Source organism: Meriones unguiculatus, chromosome 1 (assembly GCF_030254825.1).
Source record: "Meriones unguiculatus strain TT.TT164.6M chromosome 1, Bangor_MerUng_6.1, whole genome shotgun sequence".
Classification (NCBI taxonomy): domain Eukaryota; kingdom Metazoa; phylum Chordata; class Mammalia; order Rodentia; family Muridae; genus Meriones; species Meriones unguiculatus.
In genome coordinates this window covers 56,877,314-56,893,019 of record NC_083349.1, presented here as the reverse complement: position 1 = coordinate 56,893,019, position 15,706 = coordinate 56,877,314, and the positions used below count along the sequence as shown (strand labels likewise).

The window sequence follows — 15,706 nt, the reverse complement described above, 5'->3', positions numbered from 1 at the left end:
GGCCTTGGCCACACCCCAGGACAAGAGCTGTGGTCCCTGAGGTCAGTCAAGGTCTTCTCTGGGACAGACTCTTGGCCTGCCACAACCTCAGGCAACTTTCTACCTGGGAGGAAATCCCTGATTTAGCCTACCCACCAGCTCTATGATGGGAACACATTATTCAACTCTCTGGACCCGACAAGAAGACTCAGCGTTAAATCCCCCTCACCTCCAGAAGATGGTTTTAGAAAAGTGCCTGCTATGTCATAGGTGGTTAATAAATGCTTAATTTTATGAAATCCAAGATATAGCTATGCTAGTTTTTAATGTCTGCTTTCTAGCTTTCTAATCTTTTTAGATTTTTACTGTCTGCGTATGGCGCGGGGGGGGGGGGGGCGGCGTACACATTTCATGGTGCGCATGTGCAGAGTTGAGAGGACAGTCTTTCAGGGTCTGCTTTCTTCTTCCACCTTTACATGGGTGCCAGAGCTCAAACTCACAGCACGGCAAGCACTTTACCAATTCAGCTTTGCCAGCCCATTCTAGTCTTCAACCCAGACAGTGCCTGGCCTAGGCTAAGAGCTCAAGAAATAGGCCCTAACCTAGCTCACTGATGAATTTTATTTGGGCTTAGCTTTTATTTGAATGTACTGTCTCTACCCAAAGTTGCAAATCCACCAAAGGTTAAGAATTGGCAAAGGTGTAGTGACCCATACGCTCCAAGCAGACAGAGGTTATTGGTCCTGTATGGAGTCTGCCTCTTCCCCCTGCTCACACTCAGGATCCCTTTGCATGACCCTGGAGTACAGACCCACGGACGAGTGCAAACAGCATGGAGCCTCAAGCCGGCAAGTCCTTTTATTGGAAAAAGATAAACAAACAGTCTCCATTTTTGCCTCTTCCCAACAGGACACACAAAGTCAGACACAATGACCGTACAGCAGGCTACAAAGGGCACAGGCTTCTGCCAGGAGTCAGGGGCTGCAGCTCGGGGAGGAGGGGTTCACGGCACCAGGGCTCCCTGAGGCTTCGGGGGCTTGGCCAGCCCTCTCCATCTCTCAGCACCATCTCCCGTTGTCACATGCTGCTGCTTTGACCAGGAGAGAACCAGGTCCTCTCAGCTTCAGGAAGCTGCCTGTAGTGGCCACTGTTTCCTGTCTGCTTCTAGCACCTGCCCGCTGAGGTAGGCAGCCCCTTCCTGTCCATCTTCAGACCCCAGGATGCCCCTCCCCTTCAACAGGCTCCCCTTGGGAGTGACAGCACCATTGGCCGGCTGGCCCTTCTTTCCTTGCAAGGCGCATTGGCCTCGGATGTCCAGGGAAGCCTCACCTACGAGGGTCTAAGGGCAGGCTGGATATTCAGCATCTGTGGCCTCACATGTCAGGGGGCTGGAAGAGGGCACCAAGGACCACCTGAATGTTGGCTCTGCTCTCCCAGGACCCCAACCATCCCTCCATTAGAATGTGCACAATAGAGCCAGAGGTGAGTGAAAGGCCGGGAGGAGGAGCCAAGCTGACAGCTCAGCTCTAGGACACTGACTCACAGAGGGCCAGGAGGGACTCGCAAAGAGGCTCTGCAGACCAATGTGTGACAGGACGGGGCAGGACTTGATAGTCATTAACCCAGCAGCCAAAGAGAACACACAAAGTAATCTCTCTCTCTCTCTACACACACACATGCTCACACATAGGCGTTCATGCTCACATCCATACGCTTATGCACAAGTATACATAATTTGCATGTGTGTGCACATGCACTCACATTCTACATTCTTCTGCATTCACTCAGATACACAGGTTCATTAAATATGCATATGTCCACTCAAGTCACTTGTACAATCACACATATACAGGCACTCGTATTCATACATTGTATATTCATGTGTGCACTTGCTATCCACTCAAACGTACATACATACATACATACATACATTTGTGCACAAAGTGTGCTCCGCATGTACGCACACAATACAGGAATTGGCTCCGGTTCAGGAGTTCAAGCTCTGTCCAGCTGCATTCATCCAAAGGATTTTAACCATACCCCGGTAGACCCCATCAGAGTCCTGGGCTGAACCCCTATAACCAGTTACAGGAAGGGTGCAAAGTCTCAGAGCTGCGTGCTTCTGGGTGAGGCTGAGAGGACGTTCTGCTCTGAGTGGAGAACAGGAAAGGCACAGCCTCAGGAGAGGCTGAGTGACCCAACAGCACCCATCTGCAGGAGCCTCATGGCAGCCCTGGGCCTTCGAAAGAGCCCCAGGGAGCAGAGTTCAGGCAGACATGGGCTTTGAGGGTGAAGGATCATGCAGGGTGAGAATTCTCCAGGCCCTCCTTAGCTGGGTGGGAGAGGGAGGCAAGAAAGAGAGGGTTTGTCCAAGCTGCCCCCACCCCCAGGTTTCCCTAGGAAGATTTGGCTGTGATGACCCAGATCAGCCCCGTAAAAGAAAAAATAAAGGGGGGAGGGGTTCAGGGTCAGAAAGAGGAGGATCCTGTCAAGGGGCAAAGGGTGGGGGACACGGAACACCGGGCAGTCATCCTCCCTCCGGCGCAACACGGTGGGCAGGGTGGGCCCAGAGAAAGACTCAGAAGCGGGTGCTCTGGTAGCGCAACCTCCGCAGATCCGCCAGCCCCTCGCCCCGGCCGTAGACCTCCCTGCGGGGACTCTCGGCCAGTCACCGGGCCCCCGCCCCGCCCCCGCCGGCGCTGCTGCTGCCGCTGCCGCTGCTGCTGCCGCTGCTGGAACTGCCACTGCTGCACCGGTCCTCGTAGATGGAGATCTCGATCTGGGACGACAGTTAAGGACCTGGGAGCATCCGGCCGCCAATCATGAATCGTACGGATCCAGAACGAGGCCTGTCACCCGAGCTATGCCCCATAGCAGAGACCATAGGCCTGAAGTCCCAACCCTTCTCGAAGCCTCAGCAAACGGTTTCTGAGAAGACACAGGGCTGAGTGCACCACGGGATCCCATGAACAAGAGCCTGGCCTTCCCCGAGATGCATTATGGGATGATCCAAAGTCACAGATGCACTGGGAAACTGCATTAGATACAACAAACACTTCCGTTTGTTGATCCCTTCTGGGGCAAGTCAGGCCAGTCCCTTCACCTGCTAACCATCAGTCATCACATCTGGGGACACTAACAGAGCCTTGGGGTTCCTGTGCAAATTAGCTGGAGTGCCTGAGTACTAAGCACAACACAGGGCTCATTAAAAAAAAATAAAAATAAAAAAGCTTGGGGGAATGTGTGTTTCTGGGATTATGTTGTTTGAACTCTTTTCTCAGCCTTATTGTAAAATGTATTATTTTTAACTATCCACTTCTGTTGCTGCGCCAGGGGGGGCAACTGTTCCAAAATGGGATCAGCAGAACTATCATCCACCCCCTGCCCAGCCTGTCACAGCGACAGCCGCCCCGACGACCATCCTGAACCTCACTTTGCCCATCTGTGTTCAGTAGGTGGTGGAGTTTAACAGAGGGCTTTAGAGGGGGTATAGAAAGCTTGCAGACTGTTGCAGGGCCAGGCGGCATTCTAGGTTAACTGAGCCTGGGCTCCAATCCTGACTGTGACGATCCGCTGCCTGAAGGTGACTGAGCCAGCTGACCCTCAGTGTCCTGGTACACTCGGGAGGGTAAGGAAAGGACCACCCACCTCTTGGGGATGTGATGAAAGTCACGTGAGATTGTATTTGTTTCAAAGCCTTTACATGGCGGATGGCCTGAACTACGCACTGATGGCATGCGGTTCAAGAAATACAAAGCTCTAAACTCACAAACAGCCCTGATAAATAAAGGTAGAGGGGTGCCTATGGCCAGTGTGGAATCCCGGAAGGATACAACCCTCATTCCACGTTCCACAGGATCTGTGAGCAGGAGCCCTCGAGGAGCGAAGACCTTCTCGTTCTGCTCCTGGATGTAGCGGGAAATCTTCTTGAGAACCTGCAGAAACAGCGTCCATGAGGATGAGTCTGTGGCAAGAAGGCTGGGGAAGGGGAGACGGGGAGGCAGCACCTTCTCATAGTGGGTCTCCATGCAGAGGAAGATGAAGTAGGCTGTGGCACAAGCCAGACAACCCTCCAGGTAGGAGCTGCCCCCAATCTTCTCAGCGTCCGCATAAAAACCGTTGAGGGTCTTCACGGTCTCCTCAAAGAGCTGCCGCTCAATCTGGGGGGAGAGACAGGCTGTCAGCCTCCCCACTATGAGGACAGTCCCAGGTAGTGCTGGGAAAACAGGAGCTGCAGGGGTTTCCTCATCTGTAGGATGGGAACAAGCCTGGCTGCTGGCCTTCCTTGGAAACAGGGCACTCGTGATATCCTCGATCAGCGGGCTCTCTAATCCATGACCTTTTAATACAGTTCCTCAGGTTGTGGTGACCCTCCAACCATAAAACTTATTTTTTGTTTGTTTTTTTCAAGACAGGGTTTCTCTGTGTAGTCTTGCCTGTCCTGGACTCACTCTATAGGCCAGGCTGGCCTCGAACTCACAGAGATCTGCCTGCCTCTTCCTCCCTGAGTGCTGGGATTACAGGAGTGCCCATAAAACTATTTTTGTTGCTACTCGTAAGTGTAGCTTTGCGACTATTATGAATCATAATGTAAATATCTGATATGCAGCATAGCTGATATGTGAGCCCTGTGAAAGGGTCGTTTGACCTTCAAAGGGGTCACCACCTACAGGTTAAGAAATACTGTCTTAAGTGTTTTTTACAGACACTCAGCCAAGTATTCTTGTGATATCACTTCCCACTGTGATGGTTGTGGCGGAGCTCAAGAGCAAATTCCCGCTGCAGTTGCTTGTGACTGACAGTGAGAGCGCAGGAGAGCCTCTCCAGGGGTGCTCCTCCCCCAGCTAAGAAGTCAGTAGCCACCACAGCTTGTGTGTTTGTGTGTGTATGTATCTGTTTGTGTGTGTGTGTATCTGTTTGTGTGTGTTTGTATGTATCTGTGTGTGTATGCATCTGTGTGTGTTTGTGTGTGTCTGTGGGGGGTCTGTTTGTGTGTGGGGGTCCGTATGTTTCTGTGTGTCTGTGTGTGTGCGTGTCTGTGTATGTCTGTCTGTGTGCCTGTGTCTGTGTGTGTATGCAAAACCAGGAAGCTGGCCTGCATTTGCACCAACAGGAAACACTAAGAACTTCCTGTGCACCAGCCTCTTCACAAATGCTCATACACCCTCAGAAACATTCTTGTCGTCCCCACTCTTCCTCACAGGCGAGGACTGCTCTATGATCCTGAGACCATAAGAACCCTGAGGCCTCATCTCTGGCCTCCCTGCCCCAACTTCCTGCAGAGGACAGGATGCTTACATAAGAACAGATGCTCATGGCTTTCCAAGAGCTAGTGTGGATTCTCAGCAAAGACCAGCCATGCCTCAGATTGGCCTGATCTACAACATAGATTAGCACTTGGCCCCTGCCCTCCTCCAATCCCAAGTCAGTTCTAAGGCAGCCCCTGGTCGGGGCTGTTCACTCTCAGAAACAAGAGCAGAACACAAGCCTTGGCTGACTACCTTAGACACCACCAGCAGGGGAGGATGGGACATCAGAACTAACCCCCTTTGTATAAGACAGGTAAAAAGGCGATGGGAAAGCAGCTCCTAGCTCTTCCTCTGGGTCTCTAAGCTTCCCTGCCACAGCTGTGATCACACTGTATCTACTTTCATCTGTACCCACTGAGGATGACTTTGCATCGGTATGAACATCAGAGGCCAGTGGAGAAGCAGAGAAGGCAGGCATCTGGCTCTTGTGGTACCTTCTAATAACTTTGGTGAGGTCACTTTCTGCTTCCAGCCCTGACGTGCTCTTCTGCCTCCGAGGCAAAACAGAGTTTGTGTTTTGCTTAGGTTGTGTGTGTGCACAACATAAGAAGCTGGTTAAAGCACATGAGTATGTGGGAGCTTGGAACCCATCCGCTGTTTCCCTGGCGATGCTGACCCTGGCAGCCTCTCGAGGGCTTTAAGTGGTGGTGCTCAGTGCTGGCTGCACGCTAACACCACACAGTAATTTTAAAGCCTGCGCCACCCCCAAAGAGGTGCTGACCCCGTCTGGGAAGGGGAGGGCTAGGCCAGAGCAGCAAAGACTACTGTCACTTCACCCTGCCCAAGTAGATGCCTTGTCTGGTCTCCCATTTCCCAAGGCTCACAAGTGGCCCCAGTCCAGCTAAGAGTGGGGAAGGACACTGCACTTGATAGCCAGCTAGTGCCAAAGCAGGATCTGGGGACACTTAATTCCAGCTCTCCTGAGAATTCCTCATTTAAAAAAAAAAAAATTTGAAGTCTGACCAATTATAATTAAAAAAAAAATTTAGTTAACTTGCAAATTAAGATGTAAAACAATGCGAGTGTATAGGTCCTACTCCCCAAGATTCTTACGGAGGTGCTTTGGCGTACCCTGAGACTGTTTTCAGCTCCCCAGAAAATTCCAGTGTGTAAGCAAGGATAAGAACAGCTGCCAGCAAGTGGAGATTCCTAAGCCACAGGCCAGCGACTGAGTCAGCAAGGGGATGACACCTAAGCTCAGCCACTAGGATTCAGGAATTTACATTTGTTTAACAAGGTTTTTTAGAGAATTCTCATGCCAGGGTAATTTGAGCTACTGGACTAGAAGAAGTCTGAGGTTTTGTGTTTTGCTTTGTTCGGTTTCTTTTTTTCTTTTTTGTAGAACTTTCTGTGTGGAAATACAAGACACTGCAATGGCTTTATCATTCTTCCATTTGAGGTAGCTGAACAAATTGTGCCTTTTGTGATATTATGTGTCACATAAGACTAGCGGAAAAAAATTCATTCTATCTAAAAAGACCCTCAGTGCCACCATGGAGGTAAAGCTCACGTTTAGAAAAGGGTCTTTTCAACCGAAAGGTACCCTTACCCGGCTATCCAGCTCTGGCGGGAATTTGGTCTGGAACTGGCAGATGGTGCCATCGCTGTAGTCTCTCTGGATAAAGACCTTGGTGGCCAGGGAAGCGCTTCGCCGGAGCTCCTGAAGATTGTGGACCTGAGGAGATGGGCGGGAGACACATGCTTAGGGGACCACTGTCTCCGAGCACTGATAAGTGGGGCTCTCCAGCATGGCTGAACCCTGGTACACAGGACTGTGTGTGCAGCCAGGCTCCACCAGGGGCCTAGAGAAGCCTGTGGAGTTCACACGAGAAACTGCCTAAGGTCACCACAGCGACTCTACAGAAGCCTAAAGCAGGAACGAAGTTGGGCCAAATTGAGGTGCTCAGAGCCATCAATCACAGCAAAACCAAGTTCTGACAAGAGAAGCGAGGCACAGTGGCTGCAGGCCCTCGCTTGGAGAGCTCGGCACAGACCAAGATGGAAGCCTTGACTGAGCCCTGCAAGTGGAATTCACAATCAAGCTGGGGAGTGGGGAATGTGGAAGGGAGGAAACCCTGATGTGTCCCTGAACAGGAAGGGAGACTGAGGTCCAGGCCAAGTTCTGAAAGAACAGGGAGCACCACCAGTAGTTTTCTTAACCCAGCAAGGGGCCCAAAAATGGTTATTTCCCAAGAGATAACTGAGTGTAAAGTGGACCGGAGCCAGACATGAATTAGTAGCTTTCCTTGTGGGAATGAGAGGGATGACTGTCTCTCCATCCAATCTGAAAACTTGACATTGACCCAGCTCTGGAGGGGAGTGGGCTCCACTCCACGAATGACAAGGTCTCTTTCTTCTATCTGTCCAGCCTCACACTGGAGACAAACACTAGTGAAATGGGCCCAGGACTGGAACCATGCGGAGAGGAACCATGTGGAGAGCAGGCCCTGAAGGCAGAGCGCAGAAAAGCCAGTTCATCCTGTGTAATTAAGCTGAATCCATCCAGTCACTCTACTCTCATTTATTGAGTCCCTGCTACTGCCAGGCTCTCCAGACACTGAGCAAAAGTCAGTCTGCAGGCTCCAGGGAGGAAGACAAGTAAATGTGTAATGAATTAGACTGTGACGAATGGTTGAAACAGAGTCACATTAACTCAGAAATGCTTATTCACCAAGACTTCCTGGAGACTGCACTGAGTCCTGAGGGAAGGTTAGCGATTAGCAGTGGTAGGGGCTGACCAAAAGTAGAAAGAGGAGGATGACCCTGGGAAAGGGAGTATTGAAAACAGCAGAACACGATCTGCTCTGGTGGCTGGACGCAGCATTTAGCAAGACCAAAGCTGTTTTGCATAAGAGATACAGTCAGTGGGAGATGAACATGTTCTGTGGTCAAGGGTGAGATTGCAAGCAGGATGGGCCTCTGCCAACAGGAAGGACTTCGGGTGGGAGATGCCTGAAAGCTGAGGAAAAGAGTAGAGAGAAGTTGACAAGACAGGAGTGGTGTATCAAGGTCTTAGAAATGTAGGAATCAAGCCAGGGGTTGTGATGCAGGCCTGCAATCCCAGCACTCAGGGAGGCAGAGGCAGGCAGATCTCTGTGAGTTCGAGGCCAGCCTGGTCTACAAAGCGAGTACAAGACAGCCAAGGCTACATAGAGAAACCCTGTGTCAGAAAAAAAAAGAGAGAGAGAAAGAAAGAAGGAAGGAAGGAAGGAAGGAAGGAAGGAAGGAAGGAAGGAAGGAAGGAAGGAAGGAAGGAATTGCAGAACATTACATAAGACACTCCTAAACTCAGGTAAACTTTGCTTCAAGTGAGAGATTTGATCTCAAAGTTTTGGGAATGAATTAAATGGCATATAAGTGCTCCTCTGGCTTCAATACAGCTTGATTCCCACTTGTCAGAATCTTTGTAGAAAAGGTCCTTTTTAAAGATCTGCTAGAATCCTATGATACTTTTGGAAAATTCATGCTTTAAATCACCATTGCTTTAGCAATATAAGTTAATCATCAATGTGTCCACTCAGTCCAGCTACTGCTCCACTACAACAAAATGTATAGTGTAGAAAATGTATTTTCTTGAGAAAGAAAAAGGGCTGTGGCCTTTCCTGCCCTTCCAAAGCCATCATGAAAGAGCAAGCCCTGGATTCTTTCAGCTCTGGAAGGATCATTCCGACAGTTTTGTAGGAGTTGATAAGCCTAAGGGATCCAATGGAAGGAGATTCTTTTTGTCACAGTTCAGAGTGAAAATGAAATAGTGCCAAGCCACAAAAGGTGGTGGTAAGAATGGAAAGGAGACAGAAACCATGTGTCAGCCACTCTGACCTGGACTTGGCTTCCTGCCACAGGCATTTGTCTGAGCCTCACACACACACACCTGTGTACACATAGATGTAGGTGCTCCCATGTCCCATGATGGCGTGTCTTTTAGTGACTGGCTGGCTGATGACCAGCTATTTCTTCTTCCTCCTAAGAACACAACTAAGTTCATCTCAAGGCCTCCTTGCATGCTGGAGTGGCAACATGCTGCGTAAAGTGAATAAAAGTGATGAATACCCTATTTGGTTCATACAAACCTGAAACTTCTCGCTTCCCCGGAAACCAGAGGAGCCAGGCACTGAAGACAGAGGACATGGAAAGGGCCAGAGTCCCTGAATAATCACTTGGTCATTGCCTGCTATGGTCAATGACATATGCCTGCTGATTGGGAGTCCTCCCATTCAGGACTTATTGAGAAGGAAGTACTCTCCAATGATTAAGATGTTAGGTGCTGTCTTACATAATACAGACCCATTTCCCCTGACTTTGATTTATTCATGCTCAAGTCTCCGGAGTGGGAGGAGTCAAACCCTCCTTAGCCACAGCTGTATCCTGAACCTAAGAGCCTGTCCTGGCTCCAGGTGCTTAGGCATCTGCTTCTGCCCCTGGAGAATGTTTGCTGGGCTATGAGAGGTCTGTAGAGGAGCATATAAGATACATTTTGCATGTAAGAGCTTTGGCATGCCAGACCTACATAGCACACACATCACACACTCCAGCATGGTTGGTGAAGAGCAGGATTTTAGGAAAGAAAGGGTCTCCCGGTTCTCTCCATCTATGGTAGTTCCATCATGAAGTCCCAAGGGCCCAGGTAAAAAGACAGCTATGGAGCATGGCAGCGGGAGACCTGGCCTCAGGCAACATGGCCCTTGAAAAGTCTGCCCTTCTCCAGCACCCATTTCTTGAAAGACACTAAGCAGGAACCCCATAATCACAGCCCCTCCCATCTCTGAATTGAGCTGGGTTGGCCCTGTGGCTAAGAGAGCTTGCGGCCTGTGTCTGTCAGAGAACCAGCCAACTATCGCCATTGCATTGAAGAATGTACACCCAGATACCCAACACTTGTGATTTTTTTAAAAGATGCCACAAATCTAAATTTTCGTAATGTCAGATATCCTGATTTCTAAATGTTTCTGTTTTGTGTTTTTTTTAAGTGTGAGCACTAATCAGGCTAAATAAGGCCACCTGTGAAGAAGGGCTTAACTCCTATAGCTCCAGTTTGAGAATAAAGACAGAGGCTAGCACCAGGCCCCAAACACTTACTGTCCTGCTTCTTGGTCTCCAGCAAGTGGGAAAGAGTTCTACAGCCACCCCCAATACTCCCTGAGGCTGCAGACTCTGTGTCTCCCTCCTGGACACCCCCAGATCTCCCTTAGCATCTCCCCAGGGGATGTCTATGTCCCACAGTCTTCAGCCCCGCCCCTCTCCCAAAGCACCATTCTCCAGCCTGCTGGCAGTTGAAGCCAAGGCCAAGGCTAGTCCATGAGGAAGAAAATCAGAGATGAGCTCTGTGGGCACCATTTCCCAAGCCACAGTGTGACAAGGAACGGAAGGATACCTAGAGATAGGACGTGGCAGGTGACATAGTGTGTCTCTATACAGCTGGCGGTCCCTCAGGCTGGCCTCATCACTGGAATGTGATGAGCTCCTGGGCCAGGTATACCCAAGACAAACATGAGGACCCAGCTAGTCCACAGATCCACCCTCACAAAAAAAAGCATCTCATTCCATAAGGTGCAGGTGAGGCTCAGCTCAAGACTCATGGGACCCGTATGATGCTCTAATGCTGGGCTGGGCTGGGCTGCAGTAGAGGAGGCCAGATCATGAGTCACTGGCAGCCAGGTAGGGCCTGCAGGTGGAAAACCGGGCACAGGGCCACCCTTCTCCTCAGCCTATGCTAGGGCCCAAGCGCAAGCCAGTGACTCAGAGATCAGACCTCCAAATACCCTGCCTGGCTAATGCCACTTGGGTACACTCAAGCTTCTCTGACCTGCCAAAATCCCCTTCAAGAAGCCTCTCCAACAAAGGGCACTTTCCAGGTGCTCTTGGCCATTTGGACTGTTTCCCAGGCAGACCCTGCTCCTAGTGACATATTTACAGAGGTTCACTGCTCAGGAAATGGGCTCAGGAAAGCCTTCCAAATGAGGTCAGTCCTCACTCAGGAACCTTCCTCCCTCCTGTGTTCCTCACACACACCCTTCCCCTAATGCTAACTTCTAAACAGAAACCTGGAAGGAAAAAAAAAAAAAAAGCCAGTTTCTATAGGAAGCCATCTTTCCCCTTCCCCTTCATCTCTACTTTCCTTTCGTCTCTCTCTCCCTGTCTCCTCCCCCATCCTCAAATCCTAACCTGCCCCACCACTCCCCCCAGCTCCACTTCTGCTTCTTCTTCAGAAAGCTAAGGAAGGAAAAAAGCATGAGAACTAGGAGTGAGCTTTTCCTCCCCACTACCCCCACAACAGGTTTTTCCTGGTAATCTCAATCCAATCCTAATAGTAAAAAAAAAAAAACAGCCTAGGGGAATGACTCACCAGACATCATACATCCTGTGCCTTGGCAGAGCCTGAGTTTCTTCTCTCAGCACTGCCATCAGGGTCCAGCCAAGGCCAAGCTCTGAGGTTGAAAAATAGCCCCTAGCTCCTGCCCATCCTGGATACTCTTCTGTCCCTCTGCCCTCAAAATGACCAGCCAGACCAGACAGGGAATCTGAGTCTCTCTAGCTCAGTGGTCTCAGCCTTTCTAACCCTGAGATCCTTTAATACAGATCCTCGTGTTGTGGTGACCCCCAACCATAAAATGATCCTCATTGCTACTTTCTAACTGTAACTTGGCTACTGTTATAACTAGTAATGTAAATACCTGATATTTCTGATGGTCTTAAAGGGGTCTCGACCCACAGGTTGACAAATGCTGCTGTAACTCTTCCTGACACAGCTCTCCTCACTCAAGTCCTGTCTCAAGACCTCAGCCCTCTAGTAAACATCATACTAGCTAATTGGATATACTGTCCTGAATGCAAACCAGCAAAGATAGTGGTCATGGAGAAAGGGTGAATTATTGTCTTGGCACTGCAGTTACATCATCTGTAAAATGGGATGAGAGAGCTTTCTTTAACTCCATCACCAGGCTGAAGGAAGCTTCCAAGCCCCAGTCACGTCATCCATTAATTACAGATAATAACACCATCCTTACCAACTTCACAGAGCTGCTCAAACACTGAAAGGCGTTCTGTGTGCCATGGAGCTGTACCCACACAGGCATTATGAGCAGAGCCTCTCCCAGGGGAGAGTCATCAAGCCTACTACCAACAGCTTCCTGGAAACCTGGCCTCAGCCAAGAGCTGTGTGTGTGCCTGTAGAATGTGTGGACCACAGCAGAGCTGTAGGGAAGAGATACCAGGACAGACAGGCCTGTTGGAATTCATCAAATCACACTAGCAACTGCTGCTGCAGTCTGGCAGGCCTGTCTGGGAATAAGTGACCAGACTTTGGTTCCTCCATGTTCCTCTCGGTCTCTGTGGCCCTTCTGAAGTTCTCTGTATTCATTAGAAGGTGGGCTTGTCCACAGATGGGGGCCTTGTGTAGCATCAGAAGGCAAACAAGGCCAAACAACATCAGGAGAGTCAGTGGAACTCAGCAGGGACCCAGAGGCACTGCATGGAATCATTCACAGGCCTCTGCTCTCCTCCTTGGCAGTGTCCCAGCTAAGCTGGAAATGGGGGAGACACCGCAAAAGAAGATAGCGGCAGAACTGGGGAGACTCGGTGTGCTGTTACACTCCAAAAATCCAAAGGAACTTTCAGCTCTGCTGTTAGCATGCTGTGTGAGTACCAAACCAACCCTTTTTTCATATGTCAGCTTTATCACGCATGAAGCCCAAAATGAGGGAGAGGGGTAGCCTCTCAAGTATTACGCCAAGATTTTGTCTTTAGATGACAGGTCCTTTGGTCCATAGGCACACTGTGAAGTGTGTAGGCTACACACACACACACACACACACACACACACACACACACACGTGCAAATGAAGACATTCTGGGACCAGCAACTCATATGGAGAAGGAAAGCAAAAAAAAAAAAAAAAAAAAAAAAAAAATGATTCTCAAAAGTGGAGGCTGGTGGAGGAAGTTCATTAAAACCAACCCTTTAGGTTCTGGGCCTGAAGAGGTCTGTGTCCACTCCTCCTAAGGAAACGCAGATGTGGAGGAAGGTCTCTTTCCCTTAGTCAAGCATTTGGGTTACAGCAGGATACTGCGGCTGCATAGCAACCACAGCAGCAGGCCACCCTCCCTCACCTTACACAGGTGTGCAGGGATGGCCAAACCTCTGGAGAATCAGAACCATGTTCAGAAGAAGGGGAAAGCCTAGCCCAGCTGGGACCTGGTGCCGTTGGTAACAAGTGGCATGGGGAAGATTGACATGCCGAAGGTGAGGGGACCACTAGCCCAAAGCCCTGCCTTGCCATTCCATACCCGCACTCCCATGAACCCAGGGAACCACCCCCTACCCCCATCCGCCCCCACCGTCTTCCTCGTGCCCAGTCTGCCCCTAGCGGGGAATCATTCCCTGCGGCATTGCCTGCGGGCTAAGGTGCTGGCGCCTACCTCAGTGGCCATCTTCAAGGGGTGCCGACCACTCCTCGGCTGCCTCAGGGCTGGTCCAGGGGGGCTGTCCGCGGTGCTGACTCGAAGAGCGGGTGGGCTGACCGAGGCCCGCGGGGGCCTGGTCGCTGTCCGCGGTGCTGACGAGGTCGCAGGAGCCCGAGCGGCACTCCTGCGGGCGACGGGGGCCCGGAGAGGGGGTCTGTGCTGTCCACGGTGCTGATGCGGGAGCCGGGCCGGGGAGGCGAGGCCGCGCCCGAGGCTCCTCACCGCCCGATCGCCTGCTGCCAGGGCTCCTGCAGGCAATGGCCGGGTTTATCTTTGACAACAGCAGCGGCGGCGGGCACGGGGGCGGCGGGGGAAGGAGGGGCCAGCGCCTCGGCAGGTGGGGAGGGGGAAGCCGCGGCCCCCAGACTCCGGCACCCGCCAGGGAGCAGCCCCGCCCGCGGCCACCGGCTCCGCTCCCTCCCCGCCCCGCCCCGCCCCGCCCCTCCCAGAGCCCCGCCTCTCCTGCCTGCCCTTCCCCAGCAGGAGAACCTAGAGCGCTGCGCTAGCTGCCACCTCTGGGGACTTTCTGATGAGGCGAAGGAGAGAGGCTGAACTCTGCTTCAAGGCACTCCAGCCTGTGGGGACGTCCCAATCGTCCACAGGCAGCCGCGTATGGCCTCCACATCCCCAACATCTGACCCTAACCCCTCCCCCACCCTGCCCTAGGCCGCCGCCTCTTCTTTATTTTTTTTTTTTTTCTTTCTTCTCTCTAGCCTGATTCATCTCTGTGTACTCGGCAAGCATTACCCGGCCTTACGTGGACATTCCCTCTTCTCTCTTCTCCTTTCTATTTCCTCGAGCCCCGTTAGCTTAGAGGAAAATGCTGCAGATACCAGAAAATCTTTTATTTAAATACCTGCGCACATTTCAACCCCAGCTTTCCCCTGGGGTCCCTTCTTTCAAGAAGCTCCATGTGGAAGCCAGTCTTTCCTTACGCTCCTCCTGGTCTGGGTCCTACCCCTTAATCCTTCTCCCCTCTGCCATCCCAGATTTTATACACACTGCTCCATTAACCCAACACCATCACCAGGCAAAAACCACAAGCAGAGAAGGCCAAACCGGTATGCCCGCTCTCCTAGGCGGCAATTTGGCATCAGGCCTTCGGATCAAACGGCTTATCTCCTTAATAAGCAGAAAGGAACCCCCACCACAGGTGCCCTTGAACACACCCATAACACCCCCAGATCTGAGGCTGAGGAGAGCTGGGTACTTCCTCGGCAGCCTGGCTCCTCACAGGTCAGCGGCGTTAGCCACACACGCTGGACCGATAACAACAGGCAGCCAGAGGAGCTGACTCCAGACAGGCTTCTCCTGACTTCCTCCCTGGAGTGGCCACCTCACCTTCAGAGTCTGTGATCCTCTTTCTGCAGAACATACTCACTGCCCTTCACTAGCCTGTAGCTAGGGTCCTTTCTTTTTTTAAACAGAAGTTCGTTCGTTTTAAAATTCCCACAGAACTTTCTATTTTCGATAACAGACATTTCTGGATCATTAACTGAGTGCTAGACAGTACGTTCCACACTGCACATACACTTTGTAATCCCTACAACTGATGAGTTATATGTTCTTTTAAAATGTTTCAGATCTTTGTCTCTGTCTCTGTTGAGCTTCCCCTTCCGTGGGGCCTTTCGTTTGCCAGTCTATAAGTCTGTACAGCAGCCTAGCTGGCCTATCTCACCATATGGGCAGTGGGGTTCCAAGCATGCCACAGCTGCCTTTTTTTTTTCACAGATGTTGGAGATTTTAACCCATTCCTCACAATTACACAGCAAACACTTTAGCCACTGAGCCATCTCCCCAGCCCCCATTTCCATATTGCTGTCATCTTTTTTATTGTTCCAACTCTGCAAAGGTAGAAACAGAATAAGATGCCCAAGGTCTCCTCCAATGAAAAGGATTTAGACAGAGGCAGCCAAGCTCTAAAGGCTGCCTGTGGCCTGTCTGCTAGCAACACTGCC

General features: G+C 51.0%; 1 protein-coding gene across 1 annotated transcript; it reads right to left on the bottom strand.

Moving 5' to 3' along the window:
• Nucleotides 1-805: 805 nt before the first annotated feature.
• On the bottom strand, nt 806-14,015 carry Golga7b (golgin A7 family member B). The gene is made up of 5 exons (XM_021640443.2): nt 13,704-14,015; nt 6,838-6,963; nt 3,987-4,139; nt 3,813-3,914; nt 806-2,758 (listed from the first exon to the last, which is right to left on the bottom strand). The coding sequence occupies exons 1-5, from the start codon at nt 13,713-13,715 to the stop codon at nt 2,648-2,650; spliced, it is 504 nt and encodes a 167-aa protein (XP_021496118.1). The 5' UTR covers nt 13,716-14,015; the 3' UTR covers nt 806-2,647.
• Between the last annotated feature and the right edge of the window lie 1,691 nt (nt 14,016-15,706).